This window comes from Talpa occidentalis, unplaced genomic scaffold (assembly GCF_014898055.3).
Source record: "Talpa occidentalis isolate TD23 unplaced genomic scaffold, MPIMG_talOcc4v2.1 talOcc4.288, whole genome shotgun sequence".
Lineage (NCBI taxonomy): Eukaryota > Metazoa > Chordata > Mammalia > Eulipotyphla > Talpidae > Talpa > Talpa occidentalis.
This window is the reverse complement of record NW_023603051.1, coordinates 1,603-18,495: the sequence shown is the minus strand read 5'-3', so window position 1 is coordinate 18,495 and position 16,893 is coordinate 1,603. Positions and strand designations below refer to the sequence as shown.

The 16,893-nt window shown below is 45.5% G+C and overlaps 1 protein-coding gene across 1 annotated transcript; it reads left to right on the top strand.

Moving 5' to 3' along the window:
* Positions 1–11,978: 11,978 nt before the first annotated feature.
* Positions 11,979–15,896, top strand: LOC119254084 (keratin, type I cuticular Ha8-like). The gene is made up of 7 exons (XM_037521251.1): positions 11,979–12,464; positions 12,633–12,715; positions 13,303–13,459; positions 13,863–14,024; positions 14,115–14,240; positions 15,011–15,231; positions 15,764–15,896. Exons 1-7 carry the CDS (start codon positions 11,979–11,981, stop codon positions 15,894–15,896), a joined length of 1,368 nt encoding a protein of 455 aa, XP_037377148.1.
* The last annotated feature ends 997 nt before the right edge of the window (positions 15,897–16,893 follow it).

The following is a 16,893-nucleotide window of genomic DNA, read 5'->3' as shown; positions in this document are numbered from 1 at the left end:
TTATTTAATTTAATTTAATCATCTCTATATATTTTACATTATTCTTCCCTTTTGAACAATGCATGCTTTCTCCTCTTAGGTGTAGTCCCCACAAAATTCCCACCACCAATTCACCCGTGCACCATCACCATAGTCCATTGTGTAAGAGCACATTCTCTTCCCTTTTGATTCCTCTCACTCCTACTTACCTGCAGAGTGTCTCTGATTAATAGTTGCCTGTTAATTTTGTTTTTTCATTTATTATAATTGTTTTTTTCTTGGTCCCTTATTTGGTTCCCCTACATTCCTCCTATAAGTGAAACCATCTGATATTTTTCTTTTTCTTCTGACTTATTTCACTGAGCATAATCCTTCCACCTCCATCCATGTTGCAGCGAATGGAATGACTTTATCTTTTTTGACTGCTGAATAGTATTCCATTGTGTATATGTACCACATCTTCTTGATCCATTCATCTATTTTTGGGCATTTGGGTTGTTTCCATATCTTACCTATTATAAATAGTGCTGCAATAAACGTAGGGGTGCAGGTATCATTTTGAATTAATGTTTTTGTGTCCTTTGGGTAGATTCCTAGGAGTAGAATTGCTGGGTCATATGGAAGCTCCATTTTTAGTAGTTTGAGGAACCCCCACACAGCTTTCTATAGTGGTTGGACCAGTTTGCATTCCTACCAGCAGTTTAGGAGTGTTCCTTTTTCTCCACATCCTCGCCAACATTTGTTGTTTCCTGTTTTTTTTATTTTTAATATGTGCCATTCTTGCTGGTGTAAGGTGGTATCTCATTGTGGTTTTACTTTGCATTTCCCTGATTACAAGTGCCATTGAACATTTTTTCATATACCTGTTGGCCATTTGCACTTCCTTTTTGGAGAAGTGTCTTTTTAGCTCTTCTGCCCATTTTTTGACTGGATTATTTACTTTGTTTTGAGTTATGTGAGTTCTTTGTAGATCTTTGTGACCAGTCCCTTATCAGTAGTATTGTGTGCAAAGTTTTTTTTCCCATTCAGTAGTGTGTCCCTTTGTTTTGGTTAATTTCTCTTTTGCTGTACAGAAGCTTTTTAATTTGATGTAGTCCCAGCTATTCATCTTTTCCTTCACTTTCTTTGCTTTGGGGTTGTGTCTTTAAACATATTACTGAGATGTATGTCATGTAGTGTTTTGCCAATATTTTCTTGTATATATTTTATGGTTTTAGGTCTTATGTCCGTGTCTTTTATTCATTTTGATTTGGTTTTTGTGCATGATGAAGGTAGTAGTTTAGCTTCATTTTTTTGCATGTTGCAGTCCAGTTTTACTAGTAACATTTATTAAACAAACTCTCCTTGTTCCATTGCATATTCTTTGCACCCTTGTCAAAGATTAGTTGTCCATAAATATGTGGGTTTATTTCTGGGTTTTCTATTCAATTCCACTGGTCAGTGTGTCTGTTTTTGTTCCAGTGCCATACAGTTTTAATTATTATGGCTTTGTAGTATAGTTTGAAGTCTGGGAGTGGGCATTTCTTTCTCCTTTCTCCTTCTTTTTTGGTCAGGAGAGCTTTGGCTATTTGAAGTTTTTTTGTGTAAGAAATGAATGAATGTTCCATATGAATTCCATCAATATTTGTTCTATCTCTTTGAAGAATGTCACTGAAATTTTTATTGGAATAGTGATGAGTCTGTAATTTGCTTTTAGAATGACCATTTTGATAATGTTAATTCTTCTGATTCATGAGCAGGGGAGGTCTTTTCATTTCTTTGTCTTTTATTTCTTTTAACAAAGTTTTATAATTTTCTTTGTATAGGTCCTTCCCCTCTTTTGTTAGGTTTATTCCCAGATATTTGATTATTTTTTGTTTTAATTATAAAAGGGATGGTTTTCTTTTCAGGGTTTATTTCTAGTTTGATGCCATTGTGATCAGAGAATATAGTTGGTATGATTTTGATCTTAGTGTATCTGTTGATGCTTGTCTTGTGTCCTAGTATGTGATTGTTCTTGGAGAATGATCTGTGTGCACTTGAGAAAAATGTGTACTCACATTATTTTGGGTGCAGATGTCTGTTAAGCCTATGAGGTCTAGGTCTTTATTTCAAGCTGTAGTGTCCTTACTTATTTTTTGTCTCATTGATCTGTCCATTGGTGAGAATGGTGTGTTGCAATCTCCTACTACATGTGTGTTTTCTCTAATGTCTGTTTTCAGAGATGATAACTGTCAGATATATTTTGGTGCTCCTTCATTTGGTGATATATGTTTTAAATTTAAATTTTTTTTATTTTTATATTCCCCAAACAATTGCAACCCCTTTATTTTGACCCCAATCCCCCCCCCCCGCCCCCTCCCCTCATAAAGTGTCTCTGGTTCATAGTTGTTTGTTGATTATGATTTTCACTTTCTTATAGATATTCATTTTCCTGGTCCCTTATTTAAGTTTTCTAGATTCCTGCTATGAGTGAGACCATCCGATATTTTTCTTTTTCTTTCTGGCTTATTTCGCTGAGCATGATCCCTTCCAGTGCCATCCATGTTGCTGCAAATTGCATGTGTAATTTGGTGATATATGTTAATGAGAGTTATGTCTTCCTGATGTATTGTCCCCTTGATCATAATGTAGTAACCATTTATGTCTCTATGATGTGTTAGCATTAGCCCCAATCAGAGGTTGGTTTCCCCAATCTTACATTATTCACCATATGGAGACATATGCATTGTTTCTAAAGCCTCTAAAATGAGCATGTATTTCAGATCATTGAACAAAGCCTTTCAGAATATGGTCTTATAGTAGCTCCTGAAAAAATTAAAAAACAACCACATTTTCTTATTTAGGATATTTAATGGACTCATGTACATTCAGGCCTCAAGAAGTGACTGTGAACATAGAACATTAAGTACTCTTAATGCTTTTCAAAAGTTACTCGGTGACATTAATTGATTTGACCTCTACTTGGCATAACCACCAACCAGTTACAACCTTTGTTTGACATTCTGCACGGAGATGTTTATCCCTCATCTCCCCTCACATGACTAAAAAGGCCCAAGAGACTATACAAATAATTAATAGAGCAATATAAAATATTCAGTTATCTCTCATAGATTATGCACTCCCTGTACATGCCTTTGTTTTAACTACTTCACAGCTGCCCACAGGCTTACTTCACAATTCCATGCTGATTTGGCAATTCTTGAATGGGTTCATTTGAATAGCCAACCACGGTGTTTGTTAACCCCTTATACTAAGCTTATTTCCATCCTTATTGCTAAAATGCATGAATAGATATGGCAGTTAATCGGTCCATTAATATTTTATGGACATTTGATACCCAATGGCAAATTTCCATGGCCACGTTCACTGTAGAGATAACGTCACATTATCCTTCTCAAAAGCTTATTCAGTTTTTTATGGTAACACTGTTTGTGGTGCCATGTGTAACTCACACACAACCACTCTGTGGTGTGTTAACGCTGTTTCCAGATGGCACATCTCGCGGTAAGTCTGCATATTGGATTCTTACTACACATAAAACTGAAGCTTATTACCTACCTTCAGCCCAAAAAGCTGAACTCTATGCATTGTTTATGGCATTTAGAGATGTTCCTGGCTCTCTTAATATTGTTTCTGACTCCAACTATGCTGTCAGGGCCGTATCTGTTCTTGAACCCGTTTGTGTTAAAAATCCCAAAGATGAACAATTGTTGACCCTGTTTCATGACAAGCAGAGGTGTATCAAAAATCACTTTTCTCCCTTTAATATCACTTATATACATGCCCATTCTCCTCTGCCACTCCTGAAGGCAACTCTCATGCTGACGCTCCTGTTGCATCCATCTTTCAGCATGCATCTTATCCCAAATGCACTCTCTTTGCTTGAACCGTTTCAGGCCTCTTGCACTCTCAGGCATCTTATATCTTTCATGCCTGTGGCACTTGTGCACGTTTATCCCCTATTATTGTCACCCCGAGAACATTGCGTTGGAGACTATATTCCAATGAACTTTGGCAAATAGATGTCATCCATCTTCCTTCCCTTGGAAAACAATATTTTGTTCATGTGACTGTTGATATACATTCTAAGTTTTATGGGTTCTGCTTTGTCAGGAGAATCTTTTAGTCATGTACACACTCATTATCTTTCCTCCTTTGATGTTATGGGGGTACCGGCTCTTATTACAACTGACTATGGACTGGCTTATACTTCTAAGGCCTTTGCTTCTTTCCTCCACCTATGGGGTGTCTCTCTTAAACATGGCACTCCTTACAACCCTCAAGGTCAGGACATAGTTGAATGTTACAATGCTATCTTAAAGCTTATGATTCAAAAACAACAAGGGAGAATAGTATCCCTTAAACCAATGGACGTATTATCTCAAGCCATTATTACTTTACATTTTTCACAATTGGTGATGACGGCCTTACACCAGTACAATGGCATTTTTCTTCCCCCAAAGCCTCTGAAGAGTACCTGCTGGAACACTGGAAGGGTCCCGTGGATGGGCGATGGAAAGGACCATCTCCGTTGCTGACCTGGGAACAAGGTTATGCTTGCGTTAAAAACAATGACATTTGTGTTTGGGTTCCAGGTCACAGTATAAAAGCCTTCAATGAATCCCAAGGTGGTAGAAGGGATGAAACGCCTGCGATTACATATGTGACCCAAACCACCGTGCCTCCGACCCAGAAAGTTTACCCAATGATGTGGGGTCAGATCAAGAAAACATCTGATATCGTTACTGGAGCACTTCATAGGTTGGGACAGCCTGTGACACCAGCTAATACGTTCTTCATGCTGGTTTCTATCATCAGCACACCGGTTTCTATCATCAGCGCACCGGTTTCTATCATCAGCACACCGGTTCCTATCATCAGCACACAGGTAAGTGTGCTGTATGGTATTGGGCACAAGTCCCGCGCCCTGCTATTGCCCATACAGTTACTTGGTTTGATACACCACTCTCAGTATATCTAAATGATTCTAGTTATTTACCCGGTCCCTTATTAACCATTGGGTTCTGTAATCAATGGGCTTATAATTTCTCAGGATTAGCCTCACAGCCTCCCTTATGTGTATCCAATACTAATACCAATTGTTACCATCCTGATTATCAAACTGGTTGGCGTTTGTCCCTTGAAAGCAGGAGAGACAGGCTAAGCTGATTTTTCTTACTGGGATGGGTTCTTCCACATACACAGAGACTAACACCACTTTTACACTTGGTGTGTTCGAAATCGACCACTTGGTGTGTTCCAAAGACAATGGGAGCCAACAGACCAGCTTTTTCAATGGTCAGAATGGTTACTTCACATTCCCAGAACATGAGTGTGGCTGGGTGAGAAGTGGTTGATTGGGGTCCTCATGGAGAACTAAGAGACGGTGAAACTCGCACCCTGGGATGGGGGCTGGAATAGAGACAAAATCTTCACAACCCTTTTGGCACCACTCCACACTCTTACAATATGATGATTTGGTCCCAAGGTGGGTTATCATCTCCATTGTTAAAAACGGGACACGGACCTATGCAGAACTCTGTCTGGAAGCTAGGTCTGGTACAGTCACCCCTACATGTTTGGGATGGCTTACATCCCACTGAAGAAGGAAACCTTACTGGTATGAACATTACCTTCCAAAAGGAAACTTTTGTTTCTGGCTGTGTGCTTAATCCATATGTTGTGTTGTCAGGAAATGTTTGCGTTAGTTATAATGCATCCTATTCCATGTATCATGTTGCTGCACTGATTGTTATCCACACAACGTATTAATCAGACAAATTGGGAGTCTGATCCAAATATCACATTCTTTTTTTTTTTAAAGATTTATTTATTTTTATACAAGAGCTGAGGTACAGGCCAGAGGCACCGGAGGGTAAGAGGATTCACCAGAGACAGAGTGGGGAGCAGAACAGGCAGAAGGACCAAAATACACTGCAGAAGGGAGCAGCGGGCACAACAGGAGAGGTCTGCCACACCATGTGGGAATCTCTCTGGCTTGCCTGGAATTGAACCCATGCTGCAGAGCCTGCAAACAGCTCCACAGCGCTGCGCTCAACCCACTGCACCAGTGGGGAAGCCCCAAATATTACATTCTTAATACTGAAATGGCCAGTAGCCACTTGGGTTCTAGTTGAAATCCAGGAACCGTGGCAAGAGACCCCCTCTGTCGCATTTATGCAGAAGTCACTGCACTACTTAAAACACTGCACTAAAAGATTCACAGGGTAGTTGATGCAGGCATTGTTATCCTAGGCAGCATCATCGCTGCTGCAGCTGCTGCTGCAGCCCTGCATGAGCAGGTACAAACCTCTGAGTATCCACAAAAAGAAATTTTACAGAAACTTGGGAAACCCAAATTCATGTTGACAAAGAAATCTTAGGCAAAACACAGCAATTAAAAGATTCTATTATTTGGTTAGGTGAACAGTTTCAGGATCTATGATGGCCTCAATGTCTTCAATGCCATTATAATGTCACTCAGTTTTGTGTTACTTGTATCAAATATAATGAATCTGAAATTTGTTGGAATCAGATTAAACACCATTTATTAGGACTGGCCCCTTTTCACAATGCTTCCTTGGATATCTTAAAATTGTAGTCACAAGTTCTTGCTATGGCCACAGCCCAAACACCCACCTTTGAAAACTCTGACATTTGGGAAGGATTGGCTGATGGTATTTCTAAATTAAACCCTTTTAAATATTTTTCTACACATGTATATGGCCTACTGGAAATGGTCATAGTGCGTATTCTTTTCTCTTTTTTGTTATGTACAGTCTGTCAAGTGAGATGGTGAATATTGATTTGTCAAGAATAGGCTTTGCCAAAATTAGTTATGCTTACTCTGCTTCAAAAACAAAAAGGGGGACATGTTGGGTGCCTGTCACCCTACAGAGAGTCTTCTGAGAATGCCTGTTACTGTGCACACAGAGTTCTAGGATGCTAGAAGTTCTGCAAACAGAACTTCTTCCCAGAATTGACTCCTGTTCTCTGGAGGATGTACTGGCTTGTGTGCATGTTCCCTACTAGCTAGAAAAACTTGTTCCAGCAGTAATGTATTAATTGGTATATGCAAAAACACAACTGTGCACTATTTTCTTGTTCCCTTGTTCATATCTTTAACAAAAGCTTGGGCTTGCAGAGTGAAAGGCAGAGCTGCTTTCGATGGCACTCTCCCCAGACTTCCCGGGCTGCAAATTCATTTAGACTCTGAGTCTTTGTTAATAGCAGAGAACTTCATTGGCTGCCTGGCTGTCTGCCATATAAATGTTCATCTCAGAAAATGACACATTTAAACAAAAAGTACTTGGTTGAGGTTAGGCAGCTCAGAAGCTGAGTTTCTGGTATTTTCCATGGAATACACCTATTACCATTGCTATGAAATAACAGAAAATATGTGTACTGGTCTTTGCTCCCTGTTCTGGACACAGAGCTCCTTAAACCCTTATAATTTCCTAAGTGAAAGAACACTAGAAGCATCTTTTGTTCTAATATTTGGTCTTTGACCTCTGTTCCTGAGATAGTGCTCTTAAGTCCCTTAAAACTTCCTGGTAGTCAGGAGTGTCTTGTTCTAATGAGGTGACTCTTGGTGGGCTTCTGGGTAGCTTCCGAATTTGGGGTGGTCACAGAAACACCAAACTATAATTAGAATGTTGGCCCTTTCCATTTCACCCCCATCCTCTGGGAAGTAGTGAGGGGCTGGAAACAGAATTAATGATCTGTCATGTCTATGTCATAAAACCCTAATATGTAGGTTTCAGAGAGCTCTCAGGTTGCTGGATAGTTGAAGGTCCTGGGGTGTGGTGCAGCCAGAAAGGCAACGGATGCTCCCTGTCACTACCCACACACCTTGCCCAATGCGTCTCTTCATCCGCTGTCCATCTGTATCCTTTACCATGGTCTTCATCATAGACCAGTAAGTAAAAGTAAATAATCACCTGGGTTCTGTGAGCCATCCCAGCAAATTATCAAACCCAAGATGGGGATCGTGGGGACCTGAATTATAGGCAGTTGTTCAGAAGTAGAGTTGACAACCTGTGCCTTGCTGGCATCTGAAGTCCTTGACTTTTGGGTCTGAGTCCTTGACTTGGGGGATCTGACAAGAACTCCAGGTAGCTAGTGTTAGTATTGAATGAAATTATAGGACCTCTCATTGGTGTTGCAGAGAATTGCTTGGTGTCTAGAAACCCACAGAAACCAATGTGTCTGGTGTCAGACACATTAAGAGTGTAAGAAACTAACAGGGGTGTCTCTTCTAGATGGTTGCAAAAGAAAACTAGTTTCAGGGTTGAACTGCTCTTGGGTCACCATCAGGGTAATGGGAAGAATAGTGGTGGAGTAGCAACAACTACGCATGAGCGTGGTACACTTCCTGTGGCCCAGTGTGGAGCTTTATCACAACGCCCCAAGGGAGGGGCCATGTCTTTTGTAGATGTCCTCCTAGTGTCTAGACTATGTCATAGTAGGTGAAATAATAACATTGATAAATGAATAACCTTTTTGGATTATGAGGCTGCATCTAAGAAATCAGGTAATAAAATCCCATCTAGTTGGAAGTAAAAAGATTTTCTCTCTTTTTTTTTTTAATTTTGTGCTTTTTTTTAATAAATCTTTTTTTTTTAAGATTTATTTATTTGTTTATACAAGCACTGGGTACAGTCAGAAGCGCGGGAGGGTGAGAGAATTCACCAGAGCCAGAGCGGGGAGCAGAGCAGGCAGAAGGACCGAAGTACACTGCTGAGGGGAGCAGCGGGCGGCAGGAGAGGTCTGCGCGCCATGTGGGACCCTCCTCTGGTGGCCGGGGAGCAGCCGGGGATCGAACCGGTGCTGCAAAGGCTGCGGGCAGCTTTGCAACCCGGTGCTCCACCGCTGCGCTACCGGGGAGGCCCGGAAGTAAAAAGATTTTCTCATTCATCAAAGCCTCAAGAATTGTAGACCTAGAATAATAAATTGATATGCTCAATTTCTTCTCTAAGTCTCCAAGCTTTTGTTGGCCTATAAAATTCTTTGGTATCCTTTGCTACTATGTAAGAGGCATGGTGTTTTAGGGTCTAGCCATAAGAGTTGTCTTCAATCTTTGCATCCACTGCAGTGTGTGATGGGTGGTTTTCCCACACAAGGCACAGTCCCAGATGCTCCCAGGCATCTTCCTGTGGCAGGGTCCATGGTGTTAGAAATAGCAGGCTGCAGGTTAGACATGACATCCAGTTCTTAGCCTGCAAGTCCATACCTTTCTCTCTTGCTGGTTGAGATACACCTGTCTATATCAACAAAGAGAAAATTGCATCCCAAGACCACGGCTGTCTGCGGTAAACTACCTACCTCTAGAGAATGGTCTTTCTAAAGGTAGAATCAGTGCAGAGAACTTTGTACGCACAGGTGATGGAAGGAGGTCGAGGTCTCCCATCCCATGCTCTGTAGTCACCATCTCTGTTGTTGATCCCAGCTCATATTTGGTCACCAAGGCCACAGGGACTCCTTTTAAAGGGTTGAGAAGAAAGGCAGTCTGAGGTATGAGGGTGAGGATCCTTATTCTGTACTCACCCTTTTCATAAAAATGCAAATCAGTGCAATCAAGCAACTTTACAGAGGGACTCACACCATTGGCGTCATTATGCAAAGCAGCATACTCATTAGAAGCCCAAGTGAAGACCATGGTCAAGTGCTAACAGAGAGGAGCATCACCAGGACATATAAAGTGTCAACAGTGATGTTAGGAAGGAACAAGCATCAGCAGTGATGCTGCGTGTTTTGAGATGGAAATCATGGGTTTTAGCCAATGGAATGAATCCTGCCTGAAATAAGTTCAAAAAGTTGGATTTTATTTAGCAAGACTTTAAAAGTCTATTTCTCTGGTTTATAGAGAAGCTTGTCGCTATGTGGTGGGGTGGGGGAATGTAACAAAGGGCTGTTTGAAGATGTAACCTATGCAGATTGCACCCAGAGGCCTCTGAAGGAAGGGGTGGGCTGGCCTGGTGATGTCTCCTAATTATGGTGTCTGTAAAGGGCTGTTCATAGATGAGCCCTGAGTAACCCTTAGGTCAGAGCTGACCACTTGTTACCTTTTCAATCTAGACAGGATTCTCAAATTCAGTATTTCTTCTTGACAGAATGACAATGAGCATATATTTCACCTTTACACATCTGCTGCTGATGGAGAGGTCTGTTTTGCTTTTGCTCAATGGTCAGAATACAGATGTTCATTTTCTTAAAGATCTGCTTACAAGCATGTATGGGGCTCTTGCTTTCTCAGTCCTAGGAGCTATTTCTCTCTTGTCACAGTTTCCAGATAACACTTTGGAACTGTAGCCATCAGCTGTCTTGGTTTCTTGGTACCAAGAAACGAGCAGGGCCTGGGAGTTTGAATAACCATTTTTTGAGAGCAGATCTTTCTCCAGGGCATCTTCCTGAATGTTCTTTAGAGAAACTGCACCATTTTATTTTGATATCCCAACATCTGTGTTTTCTGATATACAAAGAGAATAAAATAGTGTCAAATTCAAATCTTATCTCTTAATTTCAACTTCTTGCCCAGTTTCTAGATCTTTTTTTTAAAGATTTATTTATTTCAGGGAGACCGACAAAATACACTGCTGAGGGGAGCAGCAGGCGCTGCAGGAGAGGTCTGCGCGCCATGTGGGTGGGACCCTCGCCCTGTGGCCGGGGATCGAACCGGTGCTGCAGAGGCTGCGGGCAGCTTCGCAGCCCAGCGCTCAACTGCTGCACCACCAGGGGAGGCCCAGTTTCTAGATCTTTCAATCCTTCTTCATCTTGGCAATGACACAGTTGGAGGATGAGGTGGGGGTTAGGTGAGAAGAATAAGACTAGAAAGAAACTGTTACTGAGAAGAGGATTTGCCACATTATAATGGGGTTGATTTTAGAAAAATGACTTCACATCTATGATTCCTCAACGCTGGCTTCCCCCTCCTCCTGCCTTCTTTTCTCCCCACTCTCCCTTTCTCCCCTCTTCTTCCTTTCCTCTCCGCCCCCAACACTGGGGTGGGTGAGACTACCCACCACACAGGATGGTAGGAAAGACTAAACAGTATTAACTGTCAAAGCCCTAACGTGTGCTGTAGGTGCTCCACAAAGGACGTCAGAACCAGGGAAGTAAAAGGCAGGGAGAGGCCCATAGTGGCTGCAATAACTCAGTGTCCTTTGCGTTTCATGGCCAAGTTCTTCTTTGGGGTGCAAAATGACTGTTGCTGATTTTGATTTGTTATCGGTTTCCTGAGCTCACATTTCTTGGTCTGGATAGACCTGGCTTCAGGGTCATCTTCATACTGAAAAACTTCCCAGACACCCTACTGAGAACACCTGTGGCTACCTGAGCTATGGTTGCTTCCTGCTGGGGGGGACTCTATCCTGCTTAACTGTGCGTCAGGTTCATGGCACGGAACTGACACACAGGATGTTCCAGGGAGGTGGGTTGAATGCATGGAATCATCTCAGCCTTATTGCCCTTGAGAGTGAGGCAAACAACTGAAGAAAGAAGGCACGCAGACCTTCCCGACAACCCAAACCATAATGTCTGCTGAGAACTAGTTTCCTCCCTGCACAGGGCGGGTGGCTGAGTCTTAGTCCAGGCCAGTGTCCATCCCTCCCGCAACTGCAATGACCAGCAGGAACGTTAAGCCTTTGTGTGGGCACATTGACAAGGAGGTCAACCCCAGCCAAGGTACAGACATCTGATGCTGAAAGGACTTCTGTTCTTTGAAAAATAATAAAATGCTTCTGACCTCCTACCAACAGCAGCCTGATATCAAAGAACCAAGAGGCACCTCACTCATTAACATTGCTAATGAGACGAGCAACTCTTAGTGGTAAACTCGGCAGCTGAGTAACAGGGTGACGGCACCGCAGCAGCAGAGAATCAAGGCACTGAGGTCAAAGCATTGCGCCAACACCCACCCGGGATGGGGTATAAAAGGGCCGGGAGGGAAGGGGGTGTCAGACTCAGTGGCCCGGCCTTTCCAGCTCTTCGGAACCTCCTGTGCAGCCTCACGCAGCAGCATGACCTCCTCGTACATGGGCTTATCCCACAGTCTGGGCGGCGCCATGCTCCCCGGACCAGGGAACGTCTGCCTCTCGCCCGCCGACCTTGCGGGCCCGCCTGGGGCAGACACGGCCTCCATGTGCCTACTGGCCAACCTGGCACACGCCAACCGGATCCGCGTGGGGTCCACCCCCCTGGGCCGACCCAGCCTCTGCCACCCCTCGAGCTGCCACAGCGCTTGCCCCCTGCCAGGCACCTGCAACATCCCTGGCAACATCGGCAGCTGCGGGGCCTGTGTGGAAGGCAGCCTGAACGGCCACGAGAAGGTGACCATGCAGTTCCTGAACGACCGCCTGGCCAACTACCTGGGGAAGGTGCGCCAGCTGGAGCGGGAGAACGCGGAGCTGGAGACCAAGATCCAGGAGTGGAGCAAGTGCCACGAGTCCACCCTGTGCCCCGACTACCAGTCCTACTTCCGCACCATTGAGGAGCTGCAGCAGAGGGTGGGGCCGGGTGGCCTGGGCGGGGGCTGGGGTGAGGAGGGCGGAAACACCCCAAAGTGGCAAGGGGCTGAGGGGCTTGGGTTCTCTGTGGCTTGAGTGTAGGCACCACACAGAGCTGGGTGCCCAGTAGGATGTTTTGTGTGAGCGCTGTCCTCCTGGTCTCCGCAGATCCTGTGCAGCAAGGCTGAGAATGCCCGGCTGGTTGTCCAGATCGACAACGCCAAGCTGGCTGCAGATGACTTTAGAACCAAGTAAGTCAGGCTGGAAGGGGCTCTGAGTGGCCCTTCCATGCTAAGTCCCCACACCCAAATACTTGTTGGATGAGGGGACCACTCACTGTCCTGGTTCTTCCTCCCTAAATTGAATTTCATACGGGGAGGGGAAGCCACTCAACAGATGGCTCAGTGTCCAGTTTCATCTACTGGGAAGCCTCATCTGTCATGAGGCTTTCCACTATACAAAGATGATGGGTAGAAAAATAGTCTAGCACAAAGAATGAGGGAGCAGATCAATGAGCAGACACCCAGCTATTGCTTGTTTTCAATAACTGTTAATCAATAGCTCTTAAAATGGTGTGCAATGGTGTAAGATACAAGATTTCAGTCAAGTCAATCTTTTCTGAGCCAAAGTTGCTCCAGTGCACAGCGATAGAATGGTAAGTACTGTGAATACTTCACCGGACCTGGAGGGGACGTCTGCGTCTAGTTCATTTTGGCCAGTGTTGAGCTCAGTGAGCAAAAAGGGTCAGGTTGGTGGAGGAGGTGCAACTGGAACATTCACCGAGGGAGGTGAAGGGGCTTTCCTTGCCTCTGTTGACCTTGACCTCCTGTGATGGAAGGTACCAGAGCGAGTACTCCCTGCGCCAAGTGGTGGAGGCCGACATGTGCGGGATGCACAAGCTGATGGATGACATGACTTTGGCCAAGGCCGACCTGGAGACCCAGCAGGAGTCCCTGAAGGAGGAGCAGCTCTCTCTCAAGAGCAATCATGAGCAGGTCTGGTCCTGGGGCTGCAGGTGCAAGGGGCTGGTGGGGGGGGCATTGGGTAGAAAAGGCAACACCTCCCAGCTCCTGGCTCCAGGTCAGAAACTGGGCTCAGTGGGCACTGGACTAGCAGAGTCAGAACTTGGGCTCAGTGGGCACTGGGCTAGCAGCTGAGTCTGGGTCTGACAGGCAGGAGGAGCCTGTGGGTTGTGGCTGGGGAGTTTCTAACCTCACAAGGTTTGCATTATGACTTTCGGAAGGTCTCCAGATGGGTTCCCGCCTGGGACCCTGCGCAAACTTTGCACATCAGGGTGTGTGGGGGGCTGCCCCCCATGCTGCTAGTCAGGAGGGGTGGGGGCTGCTCTGGCCAAAAGCTCCTTTGACACTTTGGGTGTGGGTCCTCCTGTGCCTGCAGGAAGTGAAAATTCTGAGGTCTCAGCTCGGGGACAAGCTGCGCATTGAGCTGGACACCGAGCCCAGCGTGGACCTGGTCAGGGTGCTGGAGGAGATGCGGTGCCAGTACGAGACCATGGTGGAGACCAACCGCCAGGATGTGGAGCAGTGGTTCCAGGCGCAGGTGAGGGGGCGCTCCCGTGAGGGCAGCAGGCAGGGGCCTGGCTTCCATGTGGGCAGGGGGTGACCCTGCCTGTGTGCCCTTGTGCTTCAGTCTGAAGGCATCAGCCTGCAGGCGACGTCCTGCTCCAAGGAGCTGCAGTGCTGCCAGTCGGAGATCCTGGAGCTGAAGTGCACGGTGAACGCCCTGGAGGTGGAGCGCCAAGCCCAGCACAACCTGGTAGGGTCTCCTTCCCCTCCCCATGCTGCCACTGCCACACACCCTGGCCTCATAGCACATCACTTAGAAACCTTGCCAGTGAGGTCCATTAACAATAGAGTTCAGGATCTGGGCCTCCGTCCCTGGGGCAGGTGTCTTAGAGTCAAGGTTATTTTGACCCTGAAAAATGATTTCTATTAAAAGTCAACTCCACTGATGCAGAATAACGTGTGGAGGTTCTGGCCCTCATTGCACAAAGTGTCTGGGTGTCTGCCTGATGTCGGTGTTGAGGACAGAGGAGTGAATACAGCACTATTCTTCCAGTTAGATTTCCTTTTCTTTTTTTTTTTTTAAGATTTATTTATTTATGCATACAATAGCTGGGATACAGGCCAGAGGTGTGGAGGGTGAGAAGATTCACCAGAGGCAGACTGGGGAACAGAACAGGCAGACTAACTGAAATACACTGCTGAGGGGAGCAGCAGGCGAGACAGGAGAGGTCTGCTGCGCCATGTGGGTCAGTTCCCTGGCAGGCCGGGGATCAAACTCATGCTGCAGAGGCTGCAGATTGCTTTATAGTGCTGTGCTTAACCCCTTGTGCCACCAGGGAGGCCCCTTCCAGTTAGATTTTCTGGTAAATGTTATGGTCTCATAGCCTATGATTTCTCTGCAGCTCTGGGAATGTCCTATGCCTCTTGGGAATTTGCCCCAGGCCTGTGGAATTTGGCCATGATTTTCTTGGCTGAATATTGGGGCTCTGAGTACTCTTGCCCCATTATTTCCCATTGTAGAAAGACTGTCTGCAGAACTCTCTGTGTGAGGCTGAGGACCGCTTTGGCACGGAGCTGGCGCAGATGCAGAGCCTGATCAGCACCGTGGAGGAGCAGCTGGCCGAGATCAGGAGTGACCTGGAGCGGCAGAACCAGGAGTACCAGGTGCTTCTGGATGTCAAGGCCCGGCTGGAGTGTGAGATCAACACATACCGGAACCTTCTGGAGAGCGAGGACTGCAAGTATGTGTGATCTCGGCACTCCTTAACTAAATCAAATATCCAATTCTCATGAGATCCCCAGGTTGAAAGCAGTGCTGTCTGTGATGAATGGTTCAAAGCTTTGTTTTGCACTTACACTTTGCACTATGGATAGAACTGGAGGGAATGGTGAATTCACAGTGGCTGTCATTTCCTGGTGTCCACTGGGGTCGCTTAGGTTACCTCTTGACCAATGAGAGCAGAAATATGGCTGTTTCTCCAACATAACTTTTGACGTTAGATTTAGCTTTTCCTTTCTGAAATTCTTTCTAGTATTTTCTATCCAGTAGGAGAGAACATGACTTTCATCTAGAAAAGGTTAAGTTCTAGAAGACAGTTTGGAGATCACCTAGGCTGTCCCTCAGGGTACACAGTTGGGGTGAGTGGTCCAGGAATCTGTTGGGGTCTTCTGTTGTTTTGGAGCGGGGGATCCCGCTCCGTGCTGATGCACATCACTGAGACCTCCATTCATTTCCCTCCGGTAGCTTCACTCACTTTTTCTATCTCTCTGCAGACTCCCCTGCAATCCGTGCTCCACCCCACCCTCCTGTGTGCCGCCGCCCTGTGTTTCTCGTCCAAGCTGTGCTCCCCGCACCACTTGTGGGCCTGGTTCAGTCTGTGGAGCCACCACTGTGTGCCGGTTCTGAGTGCCTATGGACCAAGCAGGGGTGGTTTAGGCGACAGGGATGCCCAAGGAGAAATGGCTGCTACACATTTAGGAAACCTGACTTCCAACTATGGCTGAGTCTGCTGCTGTGAGCCTGTCCAAAGACCAGGGGATTCCAGGAAATGTGGACTCTGGCTTGGTAGTCTTCCTTCCCAGCTCCTGTTTCCCAGAGGAGCTCTCTGTCTCGGTGGCTGGAGCATAACCACCAGTGATGGCTCAGAGATCTGATTGCAGGGTCTTGGAGAGCTACAAGGAAGAGCGGGGCTGGAAGAAGTATCTTGGGGTGAGGACATGGAATCATCCACAGTTGTATTTGCAACTCAGGACACCAATTTTAACTTAAAAATTTCTAATTTGTGACCAGGCCAATGAACAACAAACTTTATTGTTTGGGGTTCTCTGCATTTACTGGATGTAACTGTTTCTAACCTTTCCAGCCCAGGACAAGGGTCCCTAGAACACTGCTTATCTGGCTCCTTCTACTCTCATTCTCCTTGTTCTTGCCTCCAAAGTTGGTTCCATTTCCTCTCTAGCTTCCGTGGGGACGTCCCTTGTATCAAATCTGAGTTCTCTCCACTTGGTGTTCGACTGTCTCTTGCTATGTAAAGGGAACTTTCAGATGAGGAAATCACTCCTCTCTCCATCAGTCCTGACTACTGTTGAGCTAGATCCCTCTCTTCACCTAGTTTAGCCGTAAAATTTGAGCAGGGACTCCATTTTCTCTAGTTCTTGGCCACTCTGGACACACGTTGGGCATAATGATTTAAGGCTTATGGAAAACATAGTACACTATTTGGAAACTTTTCATACTCGCTTACGTTCTACACTTCTACTGCTTGACTCCCCACGATCACCCTCCCTCTCTGCACAGTCGAGCCTGCTCCCTGGACTGCCAGGAAAACTCTGCTTGCTCTTCCTCCTCCCTGGAGTGCTCCCCCCCTTTCTGAAATGATCTCCCCTCTTCCTTGTTCTTTGGT

What these genes read in the sequence shown, in the direction of transcription:
- LOC119254084 (XM_037521251.1), top strand. Translation starts at nt 11,979, where the DNA reads ATGACCTCCTCGTACATGGGCTTATCCCACAGTCTGGGCGGCGCCATG. An exon ending in AGCAGTGGTTCCAGGCGCAG is followed by an intron (nt 14,025 to 14,114) that starts GTGAGGGGGCGC and finishes CTTGTGCTTCAG; the next exon opens with TCTGAAGGCATCAGCCTGCA. An exon ending in GCCAAGCCCAGCACAACCTG is followed by an intron (nt 14,241 to 15,010) that starts GTAGGGTCTCCT and finishes TTCCCATTGTAG; the next exon opens with AAAGACTGTCTGCAGAACTC.